Source organism: Mustelus asterias, chromosome 9, assembly GCF_964213995.1.
Source record: "Mustelus asterias chromosome 9, sMusAst1.hap1.1, whole genome shotgun sequence".
In the NCBI taxonomy this organism is placed as follows: domain Eukaryota; kingdom Metazoa; phylum Chordata; class Chondrichthyes; order Carcharhiniformes; family Triakidae; genus Mustelus; species Mustelus asterias.
In genome coordinates, this window is record NC_135809.1 from 54,540,279 (window position 1) to 54,557,734 (window position 17,456).

The 17,456-nt window shown below is 45.8% G+C and overlaps 1 protein-coding gene across 2 annotated transcripts in view; it reads right to left on the reverse strand.

Annotated features, from left to right (window-relative positions):
• Positions 1-17,456, reverse strand: part of pdzrn4 (PDZ domain containing ring finger 4) — a 462,321-nt gene that overhangs the window by 44,165 nt on the left and 400,700 nt on the right. For both annotated transcript variants that reach the window (XM_078220221.1, XM_078220220.1), the window contains one exon: positions 5,619-5,872. In XM_078220221.1, the coding sequence (XP_078076347.1) occupies positions 5,619-5,872 (254 nt within the window). The remainder of the gene's footprint in view (positions 1-5,618; positions 5,873-17,456) is intronic.

Genomic DNA, 17,456 nt, shown 5'->3' on the forward strand with positions numbered 1-17,456 from the left:
GTGAGGGAAGATGCAAGAACTAGAATGAGTGCACACAGTGGGAACGGAGGTGTTGAACCCATCTTCGTTCTAAGTTCAGAATGACTCTGATGAGACAGAATTAATAGTTCTTTCCCCTCCTGAAATGTACTTACACTACAAGGGCCAGAGAAGGGGGCCTTGAACCTGTCGTGCCAATGCTGACTTTTTAAAAGAGCTATCCATTTGTCTCACTCCTCCACCCCCCCACCTTTTCTCCACAGCCTGAAAACCCTTTTTTAATGATAGATTTCAAAATACACAAGTAAGGGCAGACAATAGAATGAATGTTGGCTAACATCAAACGTCTATATATGGCGGCATCAGGGTATGTGGTGTGTCATAGAAATCATAGAAACCCTACAGTGCAGAAGGAGGCCATTCGGCCCATCGAGTCTGCACCGACCACAATCCCACCCAGGCCCTATCCCCACATATTTACCCGCTAATCCCTCTAACCTACGCATCCCAGGACTCTAAGGGGCAATTTTTAACCTGGCCAATCAACCTAACCCGCACATCTTTGGACTGTGGGAGGAAACCGGAGCACCCGGAGGAAACCCACGCAGACACGAGGAGAATGTGCAAACTCCACACAGACAGTGACCCAAGCCGGGAATCGAACCCGGGATCCTGAAGCTGTGAAGCAGCAGTGCTAACCACTGTGCTACCGTGCCGCCACATAAGGGTAGGGGGTTTTAGTTAAGTTGGGCAGCAATGATCGGTGCAGGCTTGGAGGACTGAAGGGCGTGTTCCTTTGCTGTAATTTTCTTTGTCCTTTGCTCTTGTTTTTTTTATTTTGGTGATTACAGTTGAAAGGTCAAAATAATTTCAATTGTATCCCTGTAGCCCTCTGCAGGAAAAGGAACTTCCTTTGATATCGCACTTTTTACACCTCAAAAATGTCCCACAGTGCTTCACAGACCTTTTGAAGTGAAGTCACTTCTGTGATGTAGGGAAATGGAGGCAGCAATTTGTGCAGAGCAAGATCCCATAAAAAAGTAGTAAAGCAAACGCCTAAATAATCATCTTGTGTAATGCAGGTGGAGAAGGTAGTCAAGAAGGCATACGGCATGCTTGCCTTCATCGGCCAGGGTATTGAGTTTAAAAATTGGCAAGTCATGTTGACGCTTTATAGAACCTTAGTAAGGTCGCACTTGGAATATAGTGTTCAATTCTGGTCGCCACACTACCAGAAGGATGTGGAGGCTTTGGAGAGGGTACAGAAAGGATTTACCAGCATGTTGCCTGGTATGGAGGGCATTAGCTATGAGGAGATGTTGGAGAAACTTGGTTTGTTCTCACTGGAGCATGGAGGTTGAGGGGTGACCTGATAGAAGCCTACAAGATTATGAGAGGCAAGGACAGAGTGAATAGTCAGAAGCTTTTTCCCAGGGTGGAAGAGTCAATTACTAGGGGACATAGGTTTAAGGTGCAAGGGGCAAGGTTTAAAGGAGATGTACGAGGCAGATTTTTTACACAGAGAGTAGTGGGTGCCTGGAACTTGTTGCTGGGGGAGGTAGTGGGAGCGGATACGGTCGTGACTTTTAAGGGGCGTCTTGACAAGTACATGAATAGGATGGGAATAGAGGGATATGGTCCCCGGAAGGGTAGGGGGTTTTAGTTAAGTTGGGCAGCAATGATCGGTGCAGGCTTGGAGGACTGAAGGGCGTGTTCCTTTGCTGTAATTTTCTTTGTCCTTGTTTTTTTTATTTTGGTGATTACAGTTGAAAGGTCACATTTTGGTCACTTAGTCAGCAGGGCCATCCCTTGGATCAGAACTGGAACCAAGATTCTGTTAGGTGGATGCGAAAGCTCTCATGATACTATTCAAAGAGATTCAGGGAAGCTCTATCAGCATCTGCGATGGAGTTTAAACCTGTGACAGTGTCACCCACTGGGGCTCCAGTTACAAATGGAAACAGAGGAAGATCTGCCACCATCAGGAAGTAATGAGAAGTGAAGATCCTACCATCATGTGGAAGCCCACCATTTCCCAAGTAACCCTCTCGGAAAGGCAGGTGGAGAAGAGACAGATTCAATCAGCTTGACTTCTAATCAATCCAGTACAGCAAGTGTAAGCACATTTCTTTTTACAAGATTACTTGTCAGCACTACTGTTGAGACTTTGAATCTATATACAAAATTCACTTCCCAAAATGACATTGCAAATGCTTTACATTTAAATGAATAACTTACATTTTGCAGGATATAAAGATTATTTCTACTCAAACATATGTGAGCTTTGAACAATTTAAATTTACAATGGCAATGTTGAAATAGTTTTAAGTGCATGGATGGCTAAACCAACTACACTTAAAGCTCAGCAGTCAATAGAGCCTCCAGTACATTCAATATAAATCCAGTCAAATGGAAAAATGAAAGAAAGAAATGGTCAACAAGAAGATGCAGTGCTACATCCAAAACAGTCCCAATGCCCTCAGTCTGATGCCACAATATCCCCTGTCCCCAGAGCTGTTTAAGGTCTCCTCTTTCTCAGCACTGTACACTAGGTGTTTTACTTATCGGTGCCCCAATTGTACAACACCTCCATTAGAAAGTGTCAATCTCATAAACCCACACACTCCATTCATCTAGGGGGAGTTAGCATTTTGATTCCAAGATGGAATTATTTGGTGATATATTAAAGGGAAGGCATATTGTGTGCCACCCATCATTTCTCCAACCGCCCCCCCGCCCCGTGTCCTATTTAGCTTTCTACACAGACCACACACCCCCAACTTAACAGATCAAACATCTTTTCAGATCAGAAACCATGCTGGATATCTGAAATATAAACAGAAAACGATGGAAATACTCAGCACGTCAGAAAGTATCTGTTTCGACAGACGTTTTTTATTTTTGACTAATGCTGGTTGAGTTTCATGGGCCAAGGAAAGCAAGTAGGTAAAAGGATGGTGAGAAAAGCTGGATCCATAAGTCAAGTACCTTTACAGCACTGCTCATGAGCTGACGTCCTCCACGCCAATCTTGCACCGTGACCTCCCCGCCCCCAATACTGCTCTCTCCCTGCACAATGAGTTCTCACTGCCTCCCTACCTGCTTCAGGCTATCGGTCCGGTGGAAAGCTGCACTAAAAAAAGCGAGAACCCATACTTTTGAGTTCCCGCTCCTGCCTCCATCTCCTCATAGAATCATAGAAATCCTACAGTGCAAAAGGAGGCCATTTGGCCCATTGAGTCTGCACCAACAACAATCCCACCCAGACCCTATCCCTAAAACCTCACATATTTACCTTGCTAATCCCTCTAACATACACATCCCGGGACACTAAGGGGCAATTTAGCATGGCCAATCCACCTAACCTGCACATCTTTGGCCATCCTCTTCTCACTCTGAACGTGTTGCTCTTCATAAAGATCTGTGCAGCAGGCTGGCTGCTGGGTGGGAGGCTATAGCATTTAATTTAATTTAAGATTAGCAGGGGCTTGGCTTCCCCAACCTGCCCAGGTTTTTCCCCACGTGATCCGATTCCTTCCCCATCCACAGTAACATTGGGGCACTGGGGTAGGAAATGGAAAAGAAAATCATTGGTTCAGTGAGAAGGGGGCATAGTCTTTTTAGCAAAACCAGGAAGAGCACAGGTAATCAGAACACTTTTTAATGGCTGCTTTTTGAGCCACCGCAACTGGGCGCCGGTTAGGCAGCTCAATGGTTAGTTTAAACTGGGAGAGTACACGACCCCCGCATGTTTCAAGCAGGATCAGTACAGTAGCCACGCCTTTGGAAGCTCTCCTGACAGAGTGTTCAACTTAAGGTTGAATAGGGCGCCAAAGCTGAACAGACTGAGGGCAGTGCTGTACTGTGCAGCAGGGACCAAAGAAGGTGGCGATAAAGGCATTAATTGGTGTTGAGGGATGCGATATTGAGGCCTCTACAGTAATTTGGCTCAAGCTGGGAAAAACTAGGAGCTGAATATCTCTGGGTTCTAAACACATGGAAGAGGGAGAGAGAAGGGGGAAAAGGGAGAATGGTTACCTTTCTGTTTAAGGACATGATAATGCTACAGAAAGTTTTTTATTCCTCTGGATGGTTAGAGTTTGGTTAGAGTTAAGGAATTGTCACAGATTTGTCATTGGGAACACATTATGCAGCAGAGAACAGTGTTGGAAAAAGGCACAAAAACACACAAATAAATATATATGTATACACACACACATGCATATAGGGGCTTCACAAATGAAACTGAAGGCAGAGAGCGAGTAAATTGGCATTTTTCAGATCAGTGGGTTGTAGGTGGTGATATTCCCCAGAGTTCTGCACTCGGACCTCTTTTGCTTCCTTTTTAAATAATGAAGGGTAGGGAATAGGCAGAGTAGGAACGAGTTTGAACCTAATCATATCAAATTAAGGGATATGACAAACCTTGAGGAAGGGCACAAGAGATTGCAAGAGGCAGTAAAGGAAGAGTTGGGGGAAGGACAGTTGCGAGGAATGGCTATATGTATGACAAATGCAGTTTTGGTTTTTTTGGGGGGTCGGGGGGGGAGAGGGGAAGTGACAGGAAATAGCTCCTGAATTTCAAAGCACTTAGCTGAGTGGAAGAGAGTTGAGGTGTAGACAATATTAAGTAAATAATAGGGTCATAAAAAGACACCTGAAATTCTGCCTTTTGTACATAGGGATAAGGAGATTAAAGGCAAGGAATTGAAGTTGAATTTGTATCCAAGTTAATTAGACTAAGTTGTAAGCGTTGCATACATATCTGGGCATTTTGTAATACAAGTGCCAAATAAGGCTACCGACCAAGTGCTGGAAAATGGGATGAGAACAGATAGATGCTTGATGGATAGTGCAGACATGATGGGCCGAAGGGCCTCTTTCTGTTGTAATGAAAGAGTCATAATGAAACAGTGTATCTACAATGGCAACCAGGAGTGAGAGATATGGGGGTAATTCTCCAGCCGTTCACGCCGACAGGATTCTCCGGTCTCACTGGCAGCATGCATCCTCCTGTGGGGCGACATCAATGGGCAATCCCACCGACAGCAGCGGGACCAGAGAATCCCACCACCAGCAAACAATGCACCACTTCCCGTCACCGAGAAACATGCGGCTCGGGGAGGCCGGAGAATTCCCCCCATAGTCATGAAGAAATAGGTGACCAATTGAGGCACTGGACCATAGAAGGTTAAATGTGAATCCAACAGAGCTTTTAAAATTATGAGGGGTCTTGAAATCTAAATGGTGAAAGACCCATCACTGCCAATGAATCATTGATAAAATGAGATAAAATGAGAACTATTTGAATACGAAGTTGAGAGTAAGGTTCTTCACACAGAGAAGCATGTAATACTTTACAGCAAGAGGCTGTTGAGGCAGAGACTAATGATTCAAAGGGATTTTAAAGGGAAAAATACAAAAGAATAGTGGGAAGGGCAAGAAGATTGAATTCGAGTAGAATTAGAGTAGGAGATCCAGCACTGGCTGAATTTATTGCAGTAAACATAATTTCCCAGTAAATATCAGATCACATGACAACAAACAGAACTTCCACCCTTATCTTTAGTCAGAGTATTCTATCATTTTCTAAACAACCATAGTGACTGTACCAAATGGAGGAAGAGGCTGTGTCATACCTGTCTGATAACAAATATGGGCAGAGATCAGGTACTGGAGGTGAAGATGACCTCAACTTGGAAAGAGCCATGATGTGCTCAAAAGTAATTTCGGTCTGTGTGCCAGCATCCACAAGCGGGACCTCCTGGGAACCGCCATGATTCTTTGTGACAGGGGTTCTCCGCAGGACTTGCACAACAATTGGGTCCTTGGCATTTCGGAAAGCTTCCACTGCCTCCTCGTGTGTGGCTTTCGACAAATCCTTCCCATTGACCTGCAAAAGAAGAACATTTCATTACCTCACCCTCTCCAGGGACAGAGGAGATATTCACACACTTCTATAAACCAGGACAAGTTCTTTTCCCTGACACAAAATACTGCGTAAAACAGAGAGAACAATGCCTACGCTGGAAAGGGGAAATAAATTCAAAACTAACACGATGAAACAATGAGGGGCAAATTTTAACCCTGTACTACAAACAGGAGAGATTTAAAAAATATAACAGATAATCCAATCCACCATGTTCACCTGTGACTATTTCTATGGCAGCAAGAGGCGTGGATGTCAGTGTTTAAGTTTTGAGAGGTGGGCACCTCATTAGAATATTTAAATCAGGTTCACTCAGTGCAATAAATCTCAAGATGAAAGCCATAGGAATGCTGACATTTTCAAAAATTCACTTTACGGGATCTGGGCATCGCCGGCTAGGTCAGCAGTTATTATCCATCCCTAATTCAGAAGGTTAGCTTCTTGAACCGCTGCAGTCACTGAGGTGTAGGTAGGTATATCCACAATGCTGTTAGGGATTGAGTTCCAGGATTTTGACCCAGTGACAGTGAAGGATCGGTGATATATTTCCAAGTCAGGATGGTGAGTGACTTGGAGGATGGTGGTGTTTCCTGGTATCTGCTGCCCTTGTCCTTCCAGGTGGTAGTGGTCGTGGGTTTGGAAGGTGCGTTAAGGAACCTTGGTGAATTCCTGCAGTGCATCTTGTAGATGGTACACAAGAAAATCAACAGCAATCATAGGACAGGTTTTAGTTTCACCTGACATAACATATACAGCCCAATTAGGATGAGTTGCTACAATTATTTTGTAGTTCCTCAAAATAATCTAGGAAATGTTGCCAAGCTACATAAAATTCCCAGTGGAATCTCCAATAGTGTAATTTACTTTCTTAAGTTTGAGATTCTGCATAAGTTCATGAGTGCGATGTCACCACCTTGCCTGCGCCTGGCAAACATCCTAGTGAGCCAGGAAACTAGCGTGCAATGCCAAAAATCCAACTGGTGTCTGGTGCCAAGCGATTTGCTATGTTCCCAGCCCCCGCCAATGGTGTGAACCGATAAGGTCCCCCATGCAAGGCTTCTAGAAAAAGTGAGAGGGCATGGGATCCAAGGGGCTGCTGCCTGGTGGATCCAGAACTGGCTTGCCCAAAGGAGGCAGAGAGTGGGTATAGATGGGTCTTTTTCTAAATGGAGGTCGGTCACCAGTGGTGTGCCCCAGGGATCTGTTCTAGGACCCTTGCTGTTTGTCATTTTCATAAATGACCTGGATGAGGAAGCGGAGGGATGGGTTGGTAAGTTTGCCGACGTCACGAAGGTTGGTGGGGTTGTGGATAGTCTGGAGGGATGTCAGAAGTTACAGAGGGACATAGATAGGATGCAAGACTGGGCGGACAAGTGGCAGATGGACTTCAACCCAGATAAATGCGTCGTGGTCCATTTTGGTAGGTCAAATGGGATGAAGGAGTACAATATAAAGGGAAAGACTCTTAGTACTGTAGAGGATCAGAAGGACCTTGGGGTCCGGGTCCATAGGACTCTAAAATCGGCCCCGCAGGTGGAGGAGGTGGTTAAGAAGGTGTATGGTGTGCTGGCCTTTATCAATCGAGGGACTGAGTTTAGGAGTCTGGGGATAATGATGCAGCTATATAAGACCCTCGTCAGACCCGACTTGGAGTACTGTGCTCAGTTCTGGTCGCCTCACTATAGGAAGGATGTGGAAAAGATTGAAAGGGTGCAGAGGAGATTTACAAGGATGTTGACTGGATTGAGTGGCATGCCTTATGAGGATAGGCTGAGGGAGCTCGGTCTTTTCTCCTTGGAGAGACGAAGGATGAGAGGAGACCTAATAGAGCTGTATAAGATGTTGAGAGGCATAGATCGGGTGGACTCTCAGAGGCTTTTTCCCAGGGTGGAAATGTCTGCTACGAGAGGACACGGGTTTAAGGTGCTGGGGGGTAGGTACAGGGGAGATGTTAGGGGTAAGTTTTTCACACAGAGGGTGGTGGGCGAGTGGAATCGGCTGCCGTCAGTGGTGGTGGAGGCGAACTCAGTAGGGTCTTTTAAGAGACTCCTGGATGAGTACATGGAGCTTAATAGGATGGAGGGTTATAGGTAGGTCTAGAAGGTAGGGATGTGTTCGGCACAACTTGTGGGCCGAAGGGCCTGTTCGTGCTGTAGTTTTTCTCTGTTTCTATGAACCGTTTTGGGTGCAAAGCCAATTAGCATATTTAAAGTAGCATTTAAATATGGATAGGCTATTCAAAACCCAGTGCATTGAATCTTCCGGCCTTTGGGCACGCGTTATAATGGCGAGAAGCCGTGCAGGTCTCCAGTAGCGCAGACCTGGTGCGATGGCCATGCCTGGGATCTTGGAGGCCATTTAAGACCCCCGCCAGTGGTTAGGCATATGGCCAGGTAGTGCCCATCAGGTGGTGCCCCCCTGGCGATGCCCACTGGATGGCAGTGGCCATCCTTGGCAATGCCAGTCAGGCACCAGTATGTCAGGGGCAGTGCCCGGGGGGAGGGGGGGGGGGGAGAGAAAGAGATGACCAGAGGTGGATCGTGGACAGGGCTATGCTGGGTTTGGGGGGGGGGGGGGGGGGGGGGGGGGGGGGGGGGGGGGGAAGAGAGATGACCAGAGGTCAGGGCTATGCTGGGTTGGGGGCGGGGGGCGGGGGGGGGTGCAGCGGAGAGAGGGGCAGGAGATGTCAGGGTGGGGCTGTGATAACCCAATGCGGGCGATCCATGTTGTGCGGGGTAGGAGGTGGGAGGGGGGGACACATATCACTGATAAGGTGGAGGGGGGGGGGGTCCCAATGTCTAAGGAAGGTGAGAGGTGGTCTGCCCGTGCACTGTAAGATCGGGGCACCTTTGTGAAACGGCACCCAAGCTTTCTCAAGCCGGCTCACTGGCGTGTTTAGGCCCTGTCCCCCTCAGTACCAGCGCAAAAGTCTAACTCTCCATTCTCCAAAGAAGTGACTGAGTATCAAAAGATTGCGATGTGGAGCATGCCTGAGAGACCGGCATGGTTCGCCCCATTTTTCTTGCCATTATGACACTTCGAAATTTTTTAGGAAAATTCCACCCCACGTATCCAAGCAGACTGCTTCCAGTTCAATAGAATAATGTGTCTAGCCAATAATGTTGAAAAGACGAGTGCATCAGTCTGAATTTTTGTAAGAGGGGTGCCATTTGGTTACACTCCAACAAGGAGTGCTGTAATAGAAGAAGGATCAATGATACTCCTAAAAATGAGGGATGTAAAAATCTTTGTCCAAAACAAAGTCAATTTAGTACACGACCAGTGTATATGAATGAGGGGGGCTGGGGCAGAATGGCATTCATCACAGGTTGGATCAACATTTGGATAAATCTGATGGATAGCTGAATATGATGCAAGATTTTTAACTGTGGCAACCCATGTTTTGCACATACAGATGAGGAATCTACATGAGCGAGAATAGACTTCCAGTTATCTTTTGGTAAGTCAGAGTCAAATCTTGCCCCCAGAGTCTTTAAGATGGAAAGCTAAGATCAGTGTTGTGAAAAGATCAGAGAATTCAATTTGGAAATTAAACCCCTGACAAAAGGATTTAGTTCTAATATATCTATCGGTGATATGGGGGCAATAAAGGAAATTGAGCAATTTTTTTACATGCAAAACCTTTGATTTGTAAGTAGTGAAAGATGTGTATGTGGGGCAAATCATATGCCCGGGAGAGAGAGAGTCAGATATTGTCAATATATAAATAGGCAAGGGTTTTGATGCCTCTCACGTGCCAGACTTGAAAGGCAGAATCTCCTAATGGAGGCGCAAGTAGAGGATTTGCATCAACAAGGCTACGTAGAGAGGGAGATTGGAGTTCAGAAGTGTCTTCTGAACGGGTTCCAAATCATATGTGACTATCTAGCCATCGAGGCGAATTCTCCCATTCTGCCCACCACCGGAATCTTAGAGGGCAAGGCGTGGACCATGGACAGGTCTGTTGACCTTGGGTGGGATTTTCTGATTTCGGAGCAAGCGCGGCCGGAAAATCCCACCCATAGTATTTGAAGAAAAGTGATTGGTTCAGAAGGGAATGGAGGGGCATGCCAAAGTAGACAGAGATGTGGATCGTTAGGAAACTGCCTCCAATTGCACTCGCGCTGAATTAGTCTGGTACAAATGAAGCCAAAAATAAATATTTGGGTTAATAGCAGACCAATAATAAAGCTGAAAATTTGGCAGTGCACCGACTGAATGTTAAGGATACAGCAATAGTATAATTATAGGATTGTAAGTGGTTACCGACAGCTTGGATGCTCTTCTTTAACCTGGTTTCTCTACAACAAAATGCCCTTGCAAGTTTGTTTCTCTGCTCTTTTGAAGACATTGGATTAGACTTCCACAGGCATCTGCTGAGTTCTATTCCCTTATCAAAAGGCCATTCCATAGGATTAAATCTGGAGCCCGTGTAGGCTGGATATTTAACAGTAGGCTTCCATGTTTTTGCCCCTCTTTAACCTCCTTCAGCCCTATAACCCTCTGCGAGCTCTGCTCCTCTCCAGTTGTGGCCTGTGTGCCCCCCACTTCCTTCACTATTGACGAATGTGCCTGCAGCTGCCTTGACCCCAAGCTCCGGAATTCACTCCCCTGACCCTTCATTATTTAAGACGCTGCTTAAACCTTATGCATTTGACCACCTATCCTGATGTCTCATTCTTCGCCTCTGTCAAATTTTAGCCATTAATGCTCCTGGAAAGCACCTTGCCAACATTTTGCCACTTGAAAGGCACTATATAAATGCAAGTTGCTATTGTTGGAGCCAAAAGTAGCCCAGGCAGTACTGATCCTATCTTCACCCAATGGTCAGGCTTCAGCAGAGAGGCAATGGATGGCGAACAAAGTTGGGATCTGTGATTGATTATAAGGTCAACAAACTCAAAACTGAAGGCGATCCACCCTAGGGTCTTGCAGCTATTCATGCCTTTGGACCACAGCAGAGCCCATCACTACTAGCTCATTAGGGAACCTTGCTGCTGTCCCTTTAAACACAATCTGTGCCACGACTCTGCTCATATGAGTAGTCCTGTGACTTGTATTACATTAATTGACTGGTGGTGAATTGTACATCATGGTGCTAAGTACAGTAATAAGAAAACAAACTTGCATTTATAATCGCATCTTCCACTACCTCAGGATGTTCCACAGTGATTTACAGCCAACAAAGCACTTTTGAAATCGTCACTGTGGTAATTTAGGGATCTTGATAGTCAAGTTGCACACGGCAAGATCACACAAAAATAATGAGATAATGACCAGATCATCTTTTTGTTTAAGGGATAAATGCTACTCAGGAAGAACTCCTCTGTCCTTCTCTGAAAAATATCATGGGACTTTTACATCTACAATAGGGCAGATGGGGTGTAGATTTACTGTCTCATCAGAAAAGCAGCATCACCAACTGTGCAGCACGCCCTCAGTGCCACCACACTGGAGTATCATCTTTTGATAATGGGATAAGTTTTGAACATACAACTTCTGACTTGAGCGAGGGAGCTACCACTGAACCCGGCACATGGCCACTGCCGACCGTGCTATTCTTCCATCACAACCAACAGTCAAGTCTGACCAACAAGAAGCTTCTCAGGTGAAACAGTAACCGCACTCTATTAGATGGTTAGCAGAGTGTTGGAATAATTGTGGTGTATCGGATGGGTTAATTACTCCGCATGCAACCCATGAATAATAAAGCATGTAGTTTTACAGACGTAGACCGTATTACTTCAGTTCTTGATGTATCTTCTATAATGGTTCTTTCCTCTCTCGGATTTCCTGGTAAATATGCACCAGATGTTGGGAACTGAACTCCCTTCTGAAGTAACTAGCTGAAACCTATTTCTGGAGTTGAGCCACAACAGTGTTAAATTCAAATGAGAGATATCACCGCCATTCCCCACTCTCTGGGTGATTTGCGCAAAGAATTAGTCGGGGAAATATATAATGTGAGGGAGGACATTAACCATTTGGAAGCTATGTGGGCAAATTGCAATTTGGAAGTAATAGCCCGCAAACTGGCTGCATTCCACCACAATCAGCATTACGGGCTCAGTATTGCTCCTTGTCAAAACACTTTTATTATGCATGCCAAGATACAAAGCAGACAACCGTTATATAGAAGAGGCACAAAAGCACATTGTATCAATCATGGAGTGTACAACACAAAGTGCTGATTATGTGATTGTAAAACTGGTTATTTTCCCTTGGGCTCCACTTTTGCTGACTGCCACACAAACAAACTCACCAATGTGCCTACGCCAGGCACAAAGCACATCCCTTTCTCCTCCGTGACAACTGGGCACGGCATAGATTTTACAACTGATCCTGCAGGCAGCAGATTAAATTGCTCAAAATCATTTACTTTTTACTAATTCGTGACCGTTTTCACTTCCCTCTTGAATCCTGGCAGCCCCTCTTCTCCAACCCCCTGCCCCCAATGCCAACCCATCAATCCCAAGTATACTTTGCTGAGCTCCCTTCTGAAGTAACGAATTGAAACATACTTTTGGAATTGAGCCACAACTGTGTTAAGTTCAAAAGTGAGAAATATCGCCGTTCCCCACTCTCTGGATGATTTGTGCAAAGAACCTGCAGTGGGGGAAATATATAACCTGAGGGAGGTCATTAACCATTTGGAAGTTATGTGAGCAAATTGCAATTTGGAAGTAACAGCCCGCAAACTGGCTGCTTAACACAACTGGAGAGGTGAGGATGTGGGAGAGATATATAGGATATAGATCCCATTTGTCCGTTGGGGGCATGCTCCATATACAGGGTGGCACCAAATTAATGCGAAGCATTAATCAGTGTTTATATTCCCTCATACAAAATAGAAACAGATGATGCTTGAAATCCACATCAGGTTTGGTAGCATCTGTGGAGTGAGTAACAGAGCTAACTTTTCAGGTCGATAATTTTTCATCACATTAAAGATAACAGATCTGAAACGTTAACTGTGTTTCTTTCTCCACAAATGCTGCCAGGCCTGCTGAGTATTTCCAGCCTTGTCTGCTTTTCTATCAGATTTAGAGCATCTGCTGTATATTGCGTTTATTTAGAAATGTCTTTTTTGAATCCAACTCTTTGGCTGGCATCTATTGTTGGAATTCCAGCTTTCTGATCTCGGCTGAAGAATCTGATTGGGATTGGGAGCCAGGGAAAAGTGGGAAGGTGGAAGAATCCCTTCCTGAATTCAGTTCCCATCAGCATGAAATGAATGGAATTCTTTCTAATGAATGAGAATTAATCCCTTTGGGAATCACATAGTGCTTTTACTTAGATCATTTCTGAAATGATACTCACTCAACGTGAAACTTTTTGACAAAGCAGTTTTACTGTCAAGATATGGGCAGTTCCGGCAAGGTCACAGTTATTACTTCTCCCAAAGTGCCCTGAGTAGATGGCAACAGACTTTCTCTTTATCACAAAAGCTGCAGTGGTTCAATGTTATTTTTCTGCAATAGTTGCAGGGAGGGAGTGGTCAGCAGGAATGTTTGCCTGGGTGGTCAACTGTCCTGGTTCAGTTGACAATCTTATGGGGTTTCTGTTGTACTATACAAAACTATGCACACAACGCTTTACATACAAAAATAACACTGAGGGTTTGGTAACACAAGACTGCCAGTGAGCCATGTAAGTATTACAGCTCCTCCTGTGTCAAAGGCCCAGGTATGACAAGACCACAATTGATTTGTTCATTTTGCCCTGATGTGTCAGGCATGAAACTCCTTTAACAGCCTAGTGGGGAAAGGCATTACACTAAGCTACACAGAATACAAAGGTCCTGCTTCAATTCTCAGCCTGTTTCTGATTTCTATAAGACTTTGTGCTCCTAGGATAGAGAAAGGAAAATCAGACTAAGTTCCTGGTTTTAATTACAACTCGGTGACTTGCGCAGTGTTACACGAAGTTACTACAGCACAGAAACAGACCTTTCAACCCAACTGGTCTATGCTAGCGTTCATGCTCCACACAAGTGCATGTGTATGTGTACAGAACTGGTGTTTGGTGTGATTTCTTTGATGGTTGAATACTGCCAAAACTTGTGTTCATGCACATGTGTGATGAGGAGCCATGGGTGGCACGGTGGCACAGTGGTTTGGGCGGCATGGTAGCACAATGGTTAGCACTGCTGCCTCACAGCTTCAGGGACCTGCGTTCGATTCCCGCCTTAGGTCATTGTCTATGTGGAGTTTGCACATTCTCCCCGTGTCTGCGTTGGTTTTCTCCAGGTGCTTTGGTTTCCTCCCACAGTCCAAAGATGTGCGGGTTAGGTTGATTGGCCATGCTAAATTGCTCCGGGTTCCTCCCACAGACCTGGGATGCGTAGGTTAGAGGGATTAGCAGGGCAAATATGTGGGGTTACGGGGATAGGGCCTGGGTGGGATTGTTGTCGGTGCAGACTCGATGGGCTGAATGGCCTTCTTTTGCACTGTAGGGTTTCTACGATTCTATGAGCCTCTTGGATAAGATACCATAAGTGGAATTCTTAAGTTTAAGTCCTGGCGAAATGGCGAGGCCTGTGGTGGGTGGGAAACCTGGTTGCTGCTGGAATGGGCTTTACCGAGCATCCTGGATCATAGCATTAATTTCTTACTTGACTTCATTTGATTTATTGTTGGCACATGTATTGGGATACAATGCTTGTTTCTGGTGTGCTATACAGACAAAACATACCGTTCTTAGAGTACATAGGGGAGAAGGAAAGGAGAGGGTGGAGAATATGGTGTTGCAATCACAGATAGGGTGTAGAGAAAGATCAGCTAAATAAATGGTAGGCCCATTCAAAAGTCTGATGGCAGCAGGGAAAAAGCGGTTCTTGAGTCGGTTAGTACATGATCTCAGACTTTAGTATCTTTTTCCTGATGGAAGATGGTGGAAGGGAGTATCTCCAGGATGTTTGGCAGTGGGAAATGTCAACGGAGTCAATGGATGGGAGGCTTGTTTGCATGATGGACTGGGCTGCATTCTATTTTTAAAGTTTATTTATTAGTATCACAAGTAGGCTTACTGCAATGAAGTTACTGTGAAAATCCCTTAGTCGCCACACTCCGGCGCCTGTTCGGGTGCACTGAGGGAGAATTTAGCATGCCTAATGCACCTAACCAGCATGTCTTTCGGACTGTGGGAGGAAAAGGAGCATCCGGAGGAAATCCACGCAGTCACGAGGAGAATGTGCAGACTCCACACAGTCACCCAAGCTGGGAATCGAACCTGGATTCTTGGCACTGAGAGACAGCAGTGCTAACCACTGTGCCACCCTACGGCACAACCCTATTCACAACCCTTTGTAGTTTCTTGCGGTCTTGGTCAGAACAGAAGCCATACCAAGCTGTGATACATTCGGAAAGGATGTTTTCTATGGTGCATCTGTAAAAATTGGAGAGAGTTGTAGCGGACATGCCAAATTTCCTTAGCCTCCTGAGAAAGTAGAGGCATTGGTGAGCTTTCTTAACTATAGTGTCAGTGTGGAGGGACCAGGACTGGTTGTTGATGATCTGGACACCTAGAAACTTGAAACACTTCCAGATTTGCCAGTCAGAGGGAGGGTAGGTGGCATGACATACCAAATCTGTCAAAGGAAGGATTTCTAATTTTGCAGTTTTGGTCACCACTTTATAAGAAAGATGTGATTGCACTGGAGGGAGTGCAGAGGAGATTCACCAGGATGCTGCCTGGGATGAAATATTTAAGAAAGTTTAAGTATATTTATTAGTCACAAGTAAGGCTTACATTAACACTGCAATGAAGTTACTGTGAAATTTCCCTAGTTTAAGTTATGAAGCAAGGTTGGGTAAGCTAGAGTTATTTTTGTTGGAGCAGAGAAGACTGAAGGGTGACCTGACTGAAGTGTACAAGATTATGCGGGACATGGGCAGAGTGGATAAGGAGTAGCTGTTCCCCTTAGTTGAAGGGTCAGTCATGAGGGGCCAAAGGTTCAAGGTGAGGACTTGCAGATAGTGAGGAACATTGTCAGAGGCTACAGAAGGATATAGATAGGCTGGAAATTTGGGCAAGGAAATGGCAGATGGAGTTCAATCCTGATAAATGCGAAGTGATGCATTTTGGTGGGAATAATGTAAGGAGGAGCTACACGATAAATGGAAGAACCATAAAGGGTGTAGAGAAGCAGAGGGACCTGGGTGTGCAAGTCCACAGATCTTTGAAGGTGACGTCACAGGTGGAGAAGGTGGTGAAGAAGGCATATGGCATGCTTGCCTTTATAGGACGGGGCATAGAGTATAAGAGTTGGGGTCTGATGTTGCAGATGTATAGAACGTTGGTTCGGCCGCATTTGGAATACTGCGTCCAGTTCTGGTCGCCACACTACCAGAAGGACGTGGAGGCTTTGGAGAGAGTACAGAGGAGGTTTACCAGGATGTTGCCTGGTATGGAGGGGCTTGGTTATGAGGAGAGATTGGGGAAACTGGGGTTGTTCTCCTTGGAAAGATGGAGGATGAGGGGAGACTTAATAGAGGTGTATAAAATTATGAAAGGCATAGATAGGGTGAACGGTGGGAAGCTTTTCCCCGGGTCGGTGGTGACGTTCACGAGGGGTCATAGGTTCAAGGTGAAGGGGGGGAGGTTTAACACAGATATCAGAAGGACATATTTCACACAGAGGGTCGTGGGGGCCTGGAATGTGTTGCCGGGCAAGGTGGTGGAGGCGGACACACTGGGAACGTTTAAGACTTATCTAGACAGCTATATGAACGGAGTGGGAATGGAGGGATACAAAAGAGTGGTCTAGTTTGGACCAGGGAGCGGCGCGGGCTAATTGTTCCTTGTTTCTCGTGGAAGTGGAAATGACTAGGGTTGGGAAGCATTTTCCGATCAGGGCCATTGTGATCTCCTGGACTCGTTTCGATCGCCTCAGGGGGTCGGAGAGGAATTTCCCAGATTTTTTTTCCCCCATATTGGCCCTGGGGTTTTTCACTCTGGGTTTTCGCCTCTCCCTGGAGATCACATGGTCTGGAATGGGGGGGTGGGGGTGAGTTAATAGGTTGTAATGAACAAAGCATCGTAGCTGTGGGGGACAGCTCGGTGGATAGGATATTGGTATGTAGATAGGCTGGAAAATTGGGCGGGGATCCTGGATTCAGGATTCAATCCTGGACCGGGGAGCGGCGCGGGCTTGGAGGGCCGAAGGGCCTGTTCCTGTGCTGTATTGTTCTTTGTTCTTTGTGAGGGGCAGGAGGATTAGGGGGGGAATGTGAGGAAACCTTTTTTACCCAGAGGGTGGCGAGGGTCTGGAATGCGCTGCCTGGGAGGGTGATAGAGACGGGTTGCCTCACAATAAAAAGTATCTGGATGAGCACTTGGCATCTTATAACATTGAGGGCTATGGGCCAAGTGCTGGTAACTGGGATTAGAATCATAGAAACCCTACAGTATAGAAAGAGGCCATTCGGCCCATCGAGTCTGCACCGATCACAATCCCACCCAGGCCCTACCCCCATATTCCTACATATTTACCCACTAATCCCTCTAACCTACGCATCTCAGGACACGAAGGGCAATTTTAGCATGG